The sequence below is a fragment of the Engystomops pustulosus genome, chromosome 6 (genome assembly GCF_040894005.1).
Source record: "Engystomops pustulosus chromosome 6, aEngPut4.maternal, whole genome shotgun sequence".
Classification (NCBI taxonomy): domain Eukaryota; kingdom Metazoa; phylum Chordata; class Amphibia; order Anura; family Leptodactylidae; genus Engystomops; species Engystomops pustulosus.
In genome coordinates, this window is record NC_092416.1 from 34,798,405 (window position 1) to 34,817,136 (window position 18,732).

The 18,732-nt window shown below is 40.6% G+C and overlaps 1 protein-coding gene across 1 annotated transcript in view; it reads left to right on the forward strand.

Annotated features, from left to right (window-relative positions):
• The window catches only part of TECTA (tectorin alpha), a 118,209-nt gene that overhangs the window by 71,636 nt on the left and 27,841 nt on the right, over positions 1 to 18,732 (forward strand). The window contains 4 exon segments of the mRNA XM_072113447.1: positions 8,062 to 8,654; positions 12,519 to 13,092; positions 15,314 to 15,915; positions 17,329 to 17,890. Of these exon segments, the coding sequence (XP_071969548.1) occupies positions 8,062 to 8,654; positions 12,519 to 13,092; positions 15,314 to 15,915; positions 17,329 to 17,890 (2,331 nt within the window).

The following is an 18,732-nucleotide window of genomic DNA, read 5'->3' on the forward strand; positions in this document are numbered from 1 at the left end:
GATTGGAATGAGAGTGCCCGAGACAGACAGTGACTGGAATGAGAGTGCCCGGGACTGACAGTCATTGGAACGAAAGTGCCCGAGACAGACAGACACTGGAATGAGACTGCCAGAGACAGTCACTGAAAGAGTCTGCAAGAGATAGAAAGTCACTGAGTCTGCCAGAGACAGGCAGTCATTGAAAGAGTCTGCCAGAGACAGGCAGTCACTGAAAGAGTCTGCCAGAGACAGACAGTCACTGAAAGAGTCTGCCAGAGACAGTCAGTCACTGAAAGAGTCTGCCAGAGACAGTCAGTCACTGAAAGAGTCTGCCAGAGACAGGCAGTCACCGAAAGAGTCTGCAAGAGATAGAAAGTCACTGAAAGAGTCTGACAGAGACAGGCAGTCACTAAAAGAGTCTGCCAGAGACAGGCAGTCACTAAAAGCGACTGCCAGATACAGACAGGCACTGAAAGAAACTGACAGTCCCTGACCAGAGACAGTCCCAGAGACAGTCCCTGACCAGAGACAGAGACAGTCAAAGACAGTCTGAGACAGTCTATAGACACATATAAAATATTTTTTGTTAACCCATTCTATTTTGTTATAGCTAAGAGCAGTTATTTACTATCCCGGGAAACGCTGGGAGCTTTTAAACTCCCGGGTGCCATATCTATTGACGGAGTCAACCGATTTTATTAGTCACCAGATTAACCCTCTCTGTCTCTTTTAACTCATAATAGAAAGACTTCTTGTGACCCACTTAAATAAAACTGGTTGGCAAATTTTTTTGTAATGTTTCTGTAAGTGTGGGGGACAGGATATCTTACCAATATATAATGTATATACATATACAATTTATATGTAAGGTGAAGCCACCTGTCCTTTACCTCATTAGCCAGGCATTCCTGACCATAAAATGGCCTCAGATGGAGGGTCATGTGACCTCTATCTGTCCATGCCAGGACCTATTATTATAAAACTATTAACTATTATTCTTGATATATGCATGAAAACTATTAATACTATCAATTTGTCCTAGCAGGAGATTGTTAATGTACAGTTAGAGATCACATGACCCTTCATCAGCGGCCATTTTATGGACAGGAATGTCTGAACGATGAGGTAAAAGGTAATACACATCTTTTAATAGATGTATATTGGTAAATTACCTCATATCCTGCCCCCCCCCCCCCACTTACACACACATTACAAAAACATGAGGTAAAGTGGCCAACCCCTTTAAATATACTTACAAGTCAATTGTAGTTGGGCAATAAACTGTACTTTACCAGATGATCTAATACGAAATTAACTCATGTGGACACTACTATGTACTCCAAAATTAACTCAGAGACTCAAGAAAACACAGAAACAGGTCACTTTTCTGGCTGGGAATTCTAGTTTGATTCACATTATGACTTCAGCCTTCCTTGGATTGGTTTTAGGTTTCTAATTGAAATTCTGAAAGTTTAAGAAAAGACAATTTCCACACAGGTTTTACATTTTATCTTCGGTACAGGCGGTCCCTACTTACGAACACTCGACTTACATGCGACTCATAGTTACAAACGGACCTCGGAATATTGGTAATTTATTGTACTTTAGTCCTAGGCTATAATGATCAGCTGTAACAGAAGCTTTAGTGTTAATATTGATTCTTATGACAACCCAACATTTTTAAAATCCAATTGTCGCAGAGACCAAAAAAGTTCTGGCTGGGATTACAATGATAAAATATATAGTTCTGACTTACATCCAAATTCAACTTAAGAACAAACCTACAGACCCTATCTTGTATGTAACCCGGGGACTGCCTGTAGTTGAAGGAAGCCATGGGATTAAAAATTATATAAGTTTTATTTAATTTGAATAAACCTCACTCAGGATCAAAAGGGGGTTACCAAGAATCCTGGAGAAAACTGTACACCTTGCACTAGCACTTGGTTTACACTTAGAGATGAGCGAGCATATTCGTCCGAGCTTGATGCTCGGTCGAGTATTAGCGCACTCGAAACGTCTCGTTGCTCAGAAGAGTATTTCGCCTGCTGGAGAACGAGCTTTCACTTAAGGAAACACAGTGAAGAACAGTGAACACAGGATCATTTAAGGATCATTAAGGATCATTTAAGTGAAGAACACAGTGAAGAACACATTGCAGATGTTTCCGTACATCTGCTAACTTATCAGAAGACATTAGTGCAGGAAGGTGTTCTCCACAATAGTATGTGAAGAACAATATGTGTGAAGAACACATTGCAGATGTTTAAAACGGGTCATTCTCCTTTTTGAAGTTCCATGAATATTGCATTGAATAAAAAAAGCAAAGAAACATGACTGACTTCCTTATTTCTCAATAAAATGACACATTTTATTGCAGAGCCATTGGGATTCGTTATTCGAAACGAGCACTCGAGCTTCGGAAAAAGTTCGACTTGAGTAACGAGCACTCGAGCATTTTAGCGCTCGCTCATCTCTATTTATGTAGAAGTGTTCTCGTCTTCAGCACTGATATCTTGGCTGGAAGTGCCGGGGATCACAAGACCAACTTTGGCCAATCGTTGGTGTCCTGAAAACATCACTTCCTGTTACATCACAAGTGTCATAGGAAGCCACTTATTGGTCATGGGAGGTCCACCTCAACCATTTGTGCCAAAGACCATAAGACCACTCGATGTGTGAATCAGAAGCTAATAAATCTAGGTGCATTGCTCCAGCTTCACGAAATCACAGGTGGAAGAAGCACTAAAGATCAGACTCATCTCTAGCTAGATATAAAGCTTTATATTTTCATAACACAGCGCTGTTTGGCACGCACATAGGGATATTTGAGACTATAAGAGCCTATGGATTGTTCAGTGTCCGAAATTGTTCATAACACAGCACTGTTTGGCACGCACGTAGGGATATTTGAGACTATAAGAACCTATGGATGGTTCAGTGTCCGAAATTGTTCTGATCAGTTTCTATATTACCTTGGTGTTGGAATAGAATTGATAACACTACTATGAAAAAGACTTGTAATATAGAAGAAGATAGTTTAAATGCTTAGTCACTCCTTGAAATTTTACAACAGAGACCATCAGTCATAAGTCTCCGTATTTTTAAGGTTTTGGGCTCTTGGTATTTGCGGAATAAAGAGGCTTCTGACAAAATGTACAACATTTTAAAGGAAGTCACAGGGAGTATAAGTGACAACAAAAGATGAGCTAACCCTATAATCAGTATGGGGCAGTGTAAAAGAAGATTAACCTGGTGGTGTAGAAATCTATTCTAGTGTACAAGCTAGTAGAATTATTAGGTCATTATATTGACTTGGTGATACAATGTATGAGGGTTTCTTCCTTATTTCTTCCATATTTTTAAAGAATAACAATATTACTAATAATTTATTCAAAAATTGGATTCAATTCTTTCTGTTCCATATGTTCAATGGATCAAGGAATTAGGACATATGTCAGAAAGCTAGTAATAGACTTTCTGCAACATATCCAAAGGTTTTTACCTGTATTTTGGGGAGATCCACTGACCCCCCCCCCCCCTTCCTTATTCTTTTATGGCTGGCAAGCAAACAGTAGCTGCAGCCTAGGATAAACCTGCTATTGATTTTTAAGGTCAATGGGGGTTATATATCAGATGCCGGCGATCGGCATGCCCCCCCCCCCCTTCACCACCCTCCATGACACTGGTGTGGCGCAAAAGCCCTGATAAATACCCCTATGTCTTCAATGAGACGTACAGTACGTTTTTGGGAAATTTGGTCCGCATGCAATTATACTCACTCCTTTCACATCTCCTCTCCCCTTGGGACCTTCTATTACCCTCTCCCATGTCACTTTTTTGGGGGGGAAATTTGGAGATATGTGGGCTTACTTTTTGTGGATGAGTTATACTTTGCAAATTCTTTATTTTGGGGTCCCAATAGCTTATTGATGAGATTTTATTAATTGTTTCTTGGAGATGAAAGTAAAAATCATTCCTTCTTGCTTTGTTTTTTATTTATTTTATGTCCATTTGCAAAAGCATAAAAAATAATAAGGTATCTTAATTTCATGGCTCACTATGATTATGGCTATACCTCATGTATATATTTTTTTTATTTGCCCATTTTAACTCAATAAAATGAATATTGGAAAAAATCTCATTTGTTTTAGCATTGCTCTCTGTAATGCATTCTGTATCTGCTTTGTGTTATTCTATAATAAGCTTCATTGTTTATTTGATAAACACCAGTCCCTGGTCATGTGATGTCACACAGGTGCACGGCTTGCTATATCCCTGGTCATGTGATGTCACACATGGGCACAGCTCATTATATCCCTGGTCATGTGATGGCACAGAGGTGCACGGCTTGCTATATCCCTGGTCATGTGATGTCAAACAGGTGCAGAACTTTTTTGTTATGTCTGATTACCATCTGTGATATAATGAGCTGCGCACCTGTGTGACATCACATGACCAGGGATATAGCAAGCCGTGCACCTGTGTGACATCACATGACCAGCGATTTAATGAGCTGTGCCCATGTGTGACATGACATGACCAGGGATATAACGAACTGTGCACCTACGTGACATTGCATGGCCAGGGATATATAACGAGCCATGCACCTGTGTGACATCACATGACCAGGGATATAACAAGCCATGTAACTATGTGACATCATATGACCAGGGATATATATAACGAGCTGTGCAATTGTGTGGCATCACATGACCAGGGATATAATGAGCCATGCACCTGTGTGACATCACATGACCAGGGATTGGTTTCTATCCACAGGAAGTAAACAATAAAGCTTCCTGTAGAATGACGGCAAACAGAGATCTAGAGAACCTTGAGGAATTAATACAGAAAGTATATTGAAAAATTTGGTAACTTTTCTTTACACAAACATTGTCAAATATTTGTTGAAAGTGGACAACCCCTTTAAAGAATCACCTTAACTCATCAACTTTTCCATGACTCTGTAGATAATAGCATCCAATGTAGTTTGATGGTAAACTGTAAACAGCATTGTAAGGCAGGCTTTATACCAACTATGGGCCTCTTTTGAGCATGAATTCTGTGAATTCATTGTAATTCATGCCCCTTTCTTGTAGACAATGCCCCTTATGCATTAGGCTTGGAAATTCTCTAATTTCCTGACATTAAAATATTTTATTCTATATTTTCTTAACGTTAAAGGGGTTTTCCCATCTGGGCATTCACATTTAATTAAATTCATTTGCCAAATGTAAACATTTCTTTAATTGGATGTTATTAAAAAAATGTTCCTGTGTGAAGATAATTTTCATAAATGTGATCATGTTGTCCCTTATAAACAAGATAGCTTCCACGGATACGACCACCTCACATTTAGGCAGTAGTGGCCAGAGATGCGCTATTGAGCTCTGCCTGACCACCTGGCTTCAGCGATCATTACCGCAGGATGACTGTGGGACATGCAGTAGCTCCCGGACATTACATATACAAAAACTTTGTGTTTTTTTTTGTGCGATCACTCCAGCAGAGGTGGTTGTATCCAAGGACACAGCCTTTTTTCTAAGGGACCAAATGATTACATTTATGAGAAATTATCTTCACACAGGAACATTTTTTTTAACATCTAATTGAAGAAATGTATATATATGGCAGATTAATTAAATTGAATGTGAATGCCAAGACAAGAAGACCCCTTTAAAGCATTTTTCAAGTGGTTAAGGTAGCATAAAATACCAACAGCCAAACATACCCTAGCTGTCTCGCCAGGGGTGTTGCTGAGGTCACAAAAGATACAGGACATAGGCCCCAGCGCATACGTACCAAATTCTGTACTCCACTTCTGTACATATCCCTCAACCTATGGGCCAGCACCTAAAACACCTGTGCATAAAACAAAGTATAAATGCTACCTATTCTATCTAGTGACTGCAGTAGTTGTTCTTAATATTTCTCTTCTTCCAGCCATGCATTGTCCCCATGGAGATGACCACACAGACATCTCATGTTCTGCACTTTTCTATTCCCTAACTCTTTGTCCCCTAACAGTGTTAATGTAGTAAATGTGCCACATTCAGTAATAGACCCCTCACAATTAGCCCCCACTTACAGCAAAATAACCTCCACATTCAGTAATAGCCACTTTACCCTAACTAATAGCCCTTTCACACATACTAAAAGTCCCCTTATAGTAGCTAATAGTCCCTCACACTAACTTATAACCCTTCCAAACTCATTAATAGCCCTTCCACACTCAGTAATAGCCCCCCACAACTTTAGTAATAGCACACATACACTCAGTAATACCTCTAAACTCTGTACTAGCCCCCACCCCACACTCCGTAACCACCCATAGCTACCGATATTCAGTAATAGTTTCCTTTACAATGACTAAAAGCCCCCACAAAGCCCCCTTACGCTCACTAATAGTCCCAAACACACTCAGTAATATAACTCACTTATACCCTCCCCCACTAAAGGATAGCCCCACCCACAGTCATGAATAGTCTCCACACACAGTATTGCCCTCAAAACCCAATATACACACTGTATAATTAAAAAAAATATACAGTTCTATTTGCCTCTCTCGTGATTTACCATGATCCACTACAGTAATCTATATGTGTCCGGAGGATGCAAATAGAGATGAGAGTTTAGAAAGCGGATGGACAGCAGGTGGGTACATCCTGGGTTGTAGACGAAAGACCCAGATCTTTTGACCTAACAGGGCCCCTGTGTCTCGCTATGAGTAGCACTGCTCATAAATGAAACTGGACCGTAACCTTGGATCACAAGTAACCCAGTCTACAGGTAATTTGCAACATGAGCTTGCATTTTACAAAAATGATAACTTTTCAGTAATAGCCCCCTCACAATTAGCCACCTGTTTTTCGGGTTCCGAGATGAACCCTTTGTCAATGGGATTTTGGCTGACCTTCTGCTTGCTCTTCCTGCCAAGTCCAAAATGTAGCCAAAATTTACTTGACAAAGGGGTCGTCTTGGACACCGGAACATGTTGTGGTTCCTATATTTTAACGACAAATAAAGTTCCCCATAGATCCACTACTGGTGTGCGCTCATTTTTCAACCTCCACATAACTTCAACTCCAGCCAATATGGCAACCTAGGCTCGAGGGCAACAGTCGCAAGTTATTAGAGAATCTGCTAACACTAGAGTTATGTCTAAGGACAAGCACAACTACATCCAGCGAGCCTCTTTCTATCTGTCAATGAGAATCACCTCCTGAATGTACTCACCCTATAAGCATTTTTAGCCCCTATTTTTGCCCCCATTCCAAATCCTTTTTTTCAATGGACAGATAACCAAATGGACTTACACAATTTATAAATAAGGAAATTTACCATTACCATTATAATTTTTAAAAACCTTACATATATTACATAATCACATATAATAAAAAATGCTCCCAAATAACCGGGGGATCAAGCAGCCAAAAACAGTAAAGTGCTGGATATTCTGCCTTTATCTATAGTTCTCTATGCTTTCTCATAAGCCGCTAGCACAAGGTATGTCTCAAAGTTTGAACCAACATTGCCTAAGCATCAATGTATTGTTTTTAAAGAATTGAATACCTTAGTTATTTGGCTGCCGTCTCATCCGCGCCCCGAAGTGCGTCTGGCCTGTTTCTTCCTCAGGAGACACACGGTAAATGATACCAAATTTTATGGCTAATATGATGCACCTAAAGCTGTAATACATGGCTTTATACCACTGTCAAGGTATAGCTTTCCCTATAACGCATATACCGAGGGGGCCCCAAACAATGGTGCTTTGCATTGGATTCTTTTTGCCCCAGAAATGGCACAACGGCCATTTATGCCAATTTTATTACTAAGGATCCAGCTACCAACATAAGCCTTACTTTTCTTGATTGAACCATAAGCTGTACTTGTCTGTCCTCCATTGTGAGTAGTGATTTAGTTGACAATTGTCTATTTTGTGTTACTCTCATCTTATCTGTATGGGCATGTGATTGCTTCTGCAATAAAGGTAAAACCGTTATAACAAATTCCCTCAAAATAAGTCATATGAGATTAACCGGAGGAGTCATTTTGTGGATGTCTCTTTTTGTATTTCAGCTGCTTCGGTCCAATGTCCTGAGTTCAGCCACTATTCAGTTTGCACAAGTAGTTGTCCGGCCACTTGTTCTGACCTCACAGCTCCGCAGCTCTGCAAAACTCCCTGTACCGAAGGCTGTGAGTGTGACAATGGATATGTTCTCAGTGGAGACCTGTGCGTTCCGGTAAACAAGTGCGGCTGTGATATGGACGGAAAATATTACGCAGTTGGCGACTCATTCTGGACAACAGCAGACTGCACGGTACAATGCTGGTGCGAAGATGGAGGAGACGTTTTATGCTTTAATACTACCTGCCGTGATGGGGAGATCTGCTCTGTGGAAAATGGATATCAAGGCTGCTACCCAAAACGAGAAAGTATCTGTCTGGTCAGCCAGAATCAAGTCATGCATACGTTTGACTCAGTAAACTTCCCGTACCCAATGGAATATTCTTACACTTTGCTGAAATCTTGTCCTGACAAATCAGAATTTATTGAGATTGACATCAGTAAGAAGAAATTGGACTCAGGACCAAATTGGCTGAGACCGCTGAGAATCCAAGTGGCGAAACAAGAAATCAGAATTGCTGGGGGAAGCACCTCTGAAATTAAGGTAAGAAAATTGAATGTGGATGAAACATATTGAACCAAGTTTATAAATGCCTTATTTTTATGATATTGATAATGTTTCCATAGTAAAAGGTCATCAATGTCAGATTGTTGGGGGTCCAACACTCGAAACCCTCCCTGATCAGCCTAGAGCACCAGAATAAACCCAGTTCTGGTCTATGGATAGGTTATCAATATTGTTAAGCTAAATCATTTAAGGGGGCAGTCAATACCAGCTAAATATCTGCTATAGTCAAAAAGCTGACATCCTTTGAAGAAATTGATATTTTTACATAGAATTTTTTAGCCTATGTCTATTGCACGATTGTGGCCGCTCATTAGAAACTTTCAAATAGATAGAAAATACAAGAATAGAAATGAACAGAGTTGACTCATTGTGCCAAAAAAAACGTAATAGTTTGGACAATAAAAAGTCAAGTATGTAAAATTCTTTTACATATTTTTATTAATGACTTTTGGTCAGGACTGGAAGTTACATGACAGCTGCGGACTTTATAGGACACTTAAAAATCTGCAGTATTGTAAAACACTACATAAAAACCTAGATCAGCTGGCAACAAGGGCAAGAATATTGCAGTAATACTGCTGTTGTCTAACTGTTACATGATTATAGCTCAAAATCACTTTTCCCTAAACGTTATGTCCCCAAATATGCTCACAATTTAATCAACCTACCAGTATGAATACCAAAAGGCAGTATATAGGATCTGGGTAATCAGTCACTATCAAAAGACAGAATACCATATAACTATGGAATAAATTTAAACTTTATTTATATAACAAATTGACACTCCAAAAGTAGATTAAAAACATGATAAAAACCACAGAAACTACAACATAAAAGGGTGGCGGTCACCAGTACAAGACATTACATTCCACAGTGGGATATCAAAAACCAGGCACAAAAGGAAGGTCACCTGATGGGTAGAAAAAATGTTACCAATGCCCATAACAGGGCATAGTATAGCCCACACGTGCCTACCAGTAAAGTTTTAAGTCACCTGACCACCACCACAGCACCCCGACGCACGTTTCGCCGTCGCTTCCTCAAAGGGGTGACACTTATGTGCCTGGTTTTTGATATCCCACGGTGAAATGTAATGTCTTGTACTGGTGACCGCCACCTTTTATGTTGTAGTTTCTGTGGTTTTTATCATGTTTTTAATCTACTTTTGGAGTGTCAATTTGTTATATAAATAAAGTTTAAATTTATTCCATAGTTATATGGTATTCTGTCTTTTGATAGTGACTGATTACCCAGATCCTATATACAGGCAGTCCCCGACTTACGCGCATGCGCAGTCGACTTCCTGGTTTCTTAGCGCTGCTTTACATGCTGTGCATCCTCATTGGGCGGGCGGGTCCACCTCCTGGTTTCGTAGCGCTGCTTGACGTGCTGCGCGTCCTCATTGGGCAGGTGGGTGATGACGGGGTTCCTTGGGCGGAGCTAAAGACTGGCGCCGCCATGGAGGTGACGGGGAAACACAATGGAGGTGACGGGGATCCGCTGCCGATGTAAACAGTAAGTAATTGCCGGCAGTATCGCGGGGTACAGGTAACTAAGGAAGCATTAGCTGGTGCGATCTCATGCTTCCTTAGTTACCAGCCAGTGCACTAAAAGAACTGAAAGCCAGAGATTGCAGGTAACTAAGGAAGCGTGAGATCGCAACAGCTAATGCTTCCTTAGTTACCAGCCATCCGTGGGCTGTACTAAATTGTCAGGAGTTAGTGTACATCTACAAAATATACCAGTTCCGACTTACATACAAATTCAACTTAAGTACAACCCTCCAGTCCCTATCTTGTACGTAACCCGTGGACTGCCTGTACTGCCTTTTGGTATTCATCCCTTTATTGGTATAGGGATAACAATAGACTGTAGAGGGTATCTTTGTTGGTATTCAACCTTACCAGTATGTTTTGGAGTGTGGACATGAACCCAGGACCCCCAGCGCTGAAAGGCTGTAGTGCGAACCACCGAGCCACTGTGAATTGATGATGCTTTCAAAATAATTAGTAGGTTGAAATATTGTAATAGCAGAAGCTATGGCTCAATTTTAAAAGGAGTCACTATCTTCCAAATCACCAACATTATGTAGGGCACTGTATATGTTTAATAGACATACACTTTTTGTTTATTTGCAGAATTTTCTCTAAAAAAAAATCTTTGGAAAACAGGGAAGGCAATGGATGGAATATAAAGTGACCTATACAACACGGATGGGGGCTAGAAAAAAATACCAAATGTTCTAAAATCATTGTAGGGACAATGGGGAGGGTAGTGAGAGGGATAAAAGAAGGATAAGAAAGTGAAAAATATGAACTGGGACTGATTCTATTAATCAGTCAGATGAAGAATGTTAAAGACAAAGGGGCACATGTATCATAATTTGGATTGCCTTTTTTTTCCATTTTTGAGACTTTTCATGGCACATGTGATCTTTTGCGATTTTTTGTCTCCCTTCAAAGTTCGCCAGTGTCTAGTTTTCTGCAGTGTTCCCCCGAGTCATCACCTGAATCCAGAAAGTTGCGACTTTTATAAGAGTTGTATGAGGACACTTTGGCAATATGTTTTTAAAAAGTCACTAAATTTGTAGCAAATCTAAGGCTTTTGTTTTAAAAAGTCACAAATTCCCTAAAGCCCAAACATCACATGTATCAAAAAGGAAAAACTGCCGAGATACATCTGACCAGCCGGAAGGAAAAGAAAAGAATAAAACAGACAAAGCCAGACTTATGATACATGTGCCCCATAGTAATACAGTAGACCCTTTTAGTCCACATACAGTAGAGTCATTCTCCGTTTGCTGTGTTTAGATCAAAAGGTCGGCTGCATCTCGGCACAATGGAGAGGAGAAGCATTTCCTTATGGAATGTCTCTTGTCTCCCTTGTGCCGCCATTTGATCAGGCCTTTGAACTGGAAAGACATACATCACCTAGGGATCTCCTGTACATAATGTGAATGAGACCTAACATCACACTATTGTAAGGCTTTAGGTTCTTAGAAATTAGAAAATACTTAAAACACCATCTAGACCATTAAATACTTGTCGCCACAATGGATGGTGTTTTAGAACTGGAATGTGGATCTGGAATCCAAATCCGTTCACATTCCAATTCATCGTAAACCCAACTAACTAGACCTATGTGGCCATGATGACTGGGGCCATTCAAGGGAAATTGACTCCTGGGGAGCTTTGATATCTTGTATCACCATTGGTCTACAAGTCTAATCTCTCCAACACTTGCAGGACATGGCTTTACCTTCACTCAAAGATCAAGCATGAGCTGCACCTCTGGTGCTAGAAGGGGTCAACCAGAGCCTGTTGGTTGCCCACAATTGTCCAGGAAGTACATTAGGGTCCAGATGCTTCAAGTAGGAGGTTACAAAAACATTCCATTGTCTTATTGGTATATTTCCAGAATTATACTGGGCTCGATCTACCGAAAAAATCATATATTATTCAAGAGATCCAAAAAAAACCAATTACTTGCTGGTCATACCTTCAGAATTTCAACCTCATAGTGACTCCCAAGAAGAGAATATTTGGTTATTTTATCAACATAAAACCGTAAATGAAAAACAAAAAAAAAATGTATTACATTTTAAATATTAATATAATATTAAACATATATTATAATACATAGGTTTTTTTTTTTAAAAATCAGATAAAATATCTATTTTGCGATTTTAAAAAAAAAATCTCACCACATTTTTTACAAAGGATTACGGTAAACATGCTACATATTTTTAATATAGAACATTTTCCTATAACACCTCTGCATTAAATACAGTTTAAGTCTAATTTATATTTTTTACTGTCTTTTTGTTCCTTTACGTTCTAGGTTAATGGATTCCAAGTTGAACTCCCATATTATCTGCCATCTGGTGAAATGGAAATGTATCGTACCAAAAACGGAACAGTGATCGAGTCTGAGGGACTTATTAGGATACAGTATTCAGACCAGGGTCTGCTGCACATAACGCTCTCCACATACTACTACAACTGCACAGGAGGACTCTGTGGTTACTTCAATGGAAATAGTGACGATGAATTCTGCTTTCCCAATGGTAAATGTACAGACAACGTGGCTGTATTCTTAGAAAGTTGGACCACATTTGATGAGATCTGCAATGGAGAATGCGGAGATCTGCTTAAGGCTTGCAACAATGACTCGGAACTGCTCAAGTATTACAAGAGTCGATCAAAGTGTGGAATAATCAATGATCCAAGTAATAGTTCTTTCCTGGACTGCCATGCTGTGGTTAATGTATCTGCTTACTATAGGACTTGCCTATTTCGTTTGTGCCAAAGTGGGGGTAATCAAACAGAACTGTGCGACTCAGTCAGCCGCTATGCCATGGCTTGCCAGAATGCTGCGGTAGACGTTGGACAGTGGAGGAGTAGAAATTTCTGCCGTAAGTTCATACATTTATAAATATACATTTTTTTCCTATCTTTATTGTATTTTAAAAAATATTAAAAAACCTCCCAAAAATGTATAAAGTCCAATAGGGTGCTCTTGTTTCCTCAATGGTGGTGGTTGACGTAGCAATCTTGAAGAGCCCCTTGCGTAATTTCCAAGTAAGGAGGATGTTGTTAGGTATCGTCTCAAGTCAATCAGTGCAGTGAGTATATTGGACGGGGGTCTAATTCTTAAAATAATTATTGGTGCTCGCGAGCAAGATGCAATCAGCACAGACTCGGGGTTAGGCTATATTCACATGACCCTATGGGGGCCTATATACGGCCGAGGTATATACGCCGTTTATACGTCCCCAATAGATGGCAATGGGCGCACGGCGATGTACTGGAGCGGTACGGTGAAGCACACATGCGGCACCATGCTGTACCATAGCCAGGAAAAAGATAGGACATGTCCTATCTGACTCCCGAATACACCATACATCGCTATGGAGTGGGATGGTGGTGGGTGGCGCTCAAACACCTCACCACCCCCCGCCGCCGTGTGCCCACCGTGCTACAGTATGGGCACACATTATGTGAATGTAGCCTTAGTCTGGGCAAAAAAAGCATAATTTATTGACCAGGTGATTGTCTTACTAACCAGGGAAGGTGTATAACATACATCATCTTTGGCAAAAGTAAATATTGGACTAATCTCACTGAAAAGTTTATGTTAGTTTACTTTTCAGGGCGATGTTAACCATTCAGTCATTACTCCCTTAATGTTGACACAAGGGATGTTGCTGTGTGTTTTGGGGGTTGAGATGTCAAGTTCCATTCTTCTGTCTTGAGCTGATCTTGGTAAAATCAATGATGCTAAAAACTTCTTGATTCTTGACATCTTTTTAACTAAAAGGTATCTCATTAAATTACAATTATTGGATATACCTATCAATGTGTGTAGCCAATTTCCTCACCTCAGTTTTTGTAAACTTCTCTGAGAAGAGAGAGTGATGATCTAGAGAGAATTCCTGGAGAATAATGAAAACATACCTCCAAAAGGTTGAGAAAAGAAAGGAATTCCAGAATACGTGGTCACATACCCTGCAACATAGATCAGAGGACCCTAACCTAGATAATTACCTACTAGCCAGGCTGAGGTCTAATATTATTGTGTTAGCACCTTATGGGGTACATGTAATATATTCACAAAAAGACCAGTAGTGAAAGAAATCCAAATTTATCCGGTCAAAAATACTATGCCAATGAATTTTTTGAAAGCTTTACCCCATCCCTTTAATTACTCACAGAACCAAATAGTAATTTAAAGCAGATGAGTTTTGGTATCTTCTATACTGAGGCAGAGGAGGGAGGTTTCTATGTGGGACGTGTAGACATGGTACCGACCACCACGGAGACAAAAAACCTATCATGTACTAATTCAGCTGTCTCTCCCTTAGGAAGGTCAAGGCCTTGTTTCTTCTAGGAAGCATCTATGATGCAGGGTCGGGGTGTAGAAACCCGAATGATCTGATCATCTATCCTGGGAAAGGTCATTAATATCAAAAATGGCCACCAGCCCAAAAATCTCCAATTCAGCTGTCGCTTAACCACAGGAAAATCAAGGCCTAGTTTCGTCTAGGGAGCATCTATTATTTGTTTGGAGAATTGATGATCCTTAGAATAGGTGATCAATGCAGGGTCTGGATGTGGAAGCCCGAATAATCTGATACTTGTCCTGACCAAAGGTCATCAATTTTAAAAAATGGCCCTCATCCCAGAAACCCCCAATTCAGTTGTCGCTTAACCTCAGGGAAGTCAAGGCCTAGTTTCTTCTAGGGATCATCTATAATTTGTTTGGTGACCTGAGGATCCTTAAAATAGGTAATCAATGCAGGGTCGGGTTGTGGAAACCCGAATGATCTGATACCTATCCTGAGGGAAGGTCATCAATATAAAAAATGGCAACCAGCCCAGAAACCCCCAATTCAGCTGTCACTTAACCTTAGGAAAGTCAAGGTCTAGTTTGTTCTAGGGAGCATCTATGATTTGTTTAGTGAACTGATGATCCTTAGAATAGGTGATTAATGCAGGGTCGGGGTGTGGAAACCCAAAAGAGGAAAAATTGCCCCCAGCCCCAAAATTTCACGAAGAATTCTATTACAATAAAATATTTACTTACTGTTTTGAAGTGAAATTATTCGCAAATGAAAATTTTTTACAATATTTCAGCTCTCATGTGCCCAGAAAACAGCCATTTTGAAGAATGCATTACCTGTTCAGAAACTTGTGAAACACTAGCCACCGGCCCGGTCTGTTCGGATACTTGTACAGAAGGATGCCAGTGTGATGAAGGATTTGCGTTACAGGGTACTTATTGTGTCCCAAAGAGTGAATGTGGCTGTAATTTTGAAGGGCACCAAGTTTCCACCAATAAGACGTTTTGGATTGATCTGGATTGCAAATCTCTTTGTTACTGTAACGGGTCGGACAACAGTGTGTACTGTGAGACAATGCCATGTAAGGATGAAGAGTACTGTATGGAGGATAATAGGCTGTACTACTGCCAGCCACGTACAGACGCGTCATGTATAGTCTCCGGATATGGACATTACCTTACATTTGATGGACTTCCATTCGATTTCCAAAGTAGCTGTTCTCTCATTCTTTGCACCACAGTCACTAATTCCAAAGCGGACACTGTCCCAAGATTTACAGTCACTGCGAAGAATGAGGACAGAGACGCTTCGCTTGCTCTATGGGTAAAGCAAGTGGAGGTGGAAGTATACAACTATAATATTGTCATCTATCGTGCATACAAACACACGGTTCTGGTAAGTCAACTTTTGATTTTAAAAGCCTGTCAAGATAAATCAGCAGCCTCCTATAGGTAGCATGTTATAGAGCAAGTGGAGGGTTTTTTTGGTTCGTGGGGAAGCAATAACTGATTCAATTAAATATTTCCACATTTCCACTTTACTGCATAAGCTCCTAGAGAGCTGCGAATCAGTATGACCGACCACCGGGCTAATCTGTTTGTGTAGACCAAACATTAATGCTCATAATCTGCAATGGATTTTTTCCAGCTGGATTTATATTACACAAACCTTTAATACATTGCCCATAGACTGCTGTTTTTTTAATATTATTTCTTGCTATGTGTATTAGTAAGATTTAGAGTAGTACACAGAATAAGCAGTAAGGGACATATTTATCAGGGCCTCTGCGCCACGTCCCGCCACGGAAGCCTCTTGATGTATACGTCTGCAAAAATGCAGCGGCAGGGCAATCATATGCCGGTACACGAGCGCAATAAATATGCCCCTAAGTGTCAGTGAAAGTGAACCTTTTAGATATTGAGTGCCCAAAACGACAACAAAAACCCACTTATTTATTGCCAAGTTCCAACATGGCAAGGTAAGCAGTGACTTATTCTTCCCTGCTCTGTCACAGCTCTCAATCATAACAATGTCATGAGGACACCAATACAGTAGAGAGAAAGTGGAGAAATTTGATGTATGATTGTAGCTTCTCTCCAGGGTCCCCTGAACAGAAGGATTTGTGAGGCCCAGTGCAAAAGCTCCAATAGTAATCCAGCTCTGTCCACACCTTCTCGCTCCCCCAGTATCTCAGGCGGTCCAGGATTTGTGTTTTGAAAATAGAACTGAGCATGGAATGTCCTGGGCTTCCTCAGACTGCAGGAGGAGGCATCAGTTCTAGGGTGCCTGGGTGCCCTCAGATAGGGCTCCGAGCGCTACCTCTGGTAGACGTGCCATAGGTTCACCACCACTAGGCCAATCGAAGAGGACAATCAAAGCCAAGTGTAGTAAAAAATGTACTACTGCTCGTTATATCAAACTCATGTGTAACAAAGCCACCTCACACCATGATTATCCATTGACAACTGAGATTTTGAGTATTTAAAGACTTGGAGTGTGTTTGCAGCATAAAATTGAGCAAAGTTCATCTTATTGGATTTACAACTTTGTTAATAGCCCGCCTCAGGTGCTGGTCGCAGCAGGGACAGCAGAGAGCTTCAAGAAGGGCCTACATGACTTTTTACACCTTAATAACATTGGTTATGTTACAGTTTATAGAATTGTTTGCCCTGAATCCCTTACTCATCCAATCCTTTCCCTTCCTTGGTTGAACTTAATGGACATGTGTCTTTTTTCAACCATATAAACTATGTAACATGAATTATTAACCTCATTTTTACAAATAATGTCTGTCTATTATTTTGGCAGGTAAACAATGAAAGGCTGTATTTGCCCCTGAGGTTAGGCCATGGAAAAGTCAACATTTTTGCCTTTGGTTTTCATATTGTTATTGAAACGGAGTTTGGCCTAAAAGTTGTATATGACTGGAAGACGTTCCTCTCTGTCACCATTCCCCGCTACTTGCAAAACAGCACGTATGGGCTCTGTGGAAGGTACAATGGCAACATGGAAGATGACCTGCAGACCTCTAGTGGCTTCATAAGTATGAACGTCAATGAGTTTGGCCACAGTTGGGTGAAAAGGGACGCCTTTTGCCAGGTTGGTTGTGGAGATAGATGTCCAACATGCACAAAGGTGGATGGATTCTGGAAAGCTCAGCAGCTTTGTAGCTTTATCCCAAACAGAAATGGGGTATTTGCCAAGTGCCATAGTAAAGTAAATCCAAGGTTTTTCTTCAAGAATTGCCTATTTGACTCATGCATTGACGGAGGTGCTGTGGAGACTGCTTGTAGCTGGTTACAGAACTACGCAAGCACATGCCAGACCCAAGGGATTGCTGTCACTGGATGGAGGAACCACACGTCTTGTTGTAAGTCTCGTCTTGTGGGGCTTCTTGTGGGGAGAAATTGAGAATTACTGTACATCCATTACCTGGTTTTACCCTAATAATCCATATGGTTCATGATGGAGATTTCAGATTCAGGGAAAAGATAAAACATGTAAATGTAGTTACTTGGTTCCCCATGGCGCCATAGACAACCCCCATATAATAAAACCCCCAATAAATAAAAAAACTTGAAAAAAAACACTAGACAACATGTCTATTACTGGCCGCACAAGGGGTAACATATAATTAATTCATTAATAAATAACTTAATAAATAATAAAAAATTCATAAATAAACATTCAGAAACATTAAAGGGGTTTTCCCATGAAGAAATTTTAGGCCCTATCCATGGGAGAGGCCTAACCTGCTGATCAGTGGGGGTCTCAGTGCTGAGACCCCCACAGATCACAAAAACGAGGGGTTCGATGGAGTCACATGTACCTCCTTCTGACCCCTCCGTCTGACGCTGCGCTCACCGATCTCCATGAGCTCCATAGATATTAATGGAGCAGAACGGTACTGCGTTGCCATCTGCTCCATTAATCTGACGGAATGACGAGGGGTCAGATGGAGGTATGTGGGAGCCCATCGTACCCCTCGTTTTCGTGATCTGTGCGGGTCACAGCACTGAGACCCACACTGATCAGCAAGTAAGGCCCTATCTGGTGGATAGGGTCTAACTTTTCTTCGTAGGAAAACCCCTTTAAATACATCCAGAATGAGAATGAGCTCTCTTATCCATCCCTTTAAAGAGGGCGATTAAACCCCCTCTAACAATATGATGCGACAACCTATAAATACGTAAGGTAGGATGGGAAGGAGTC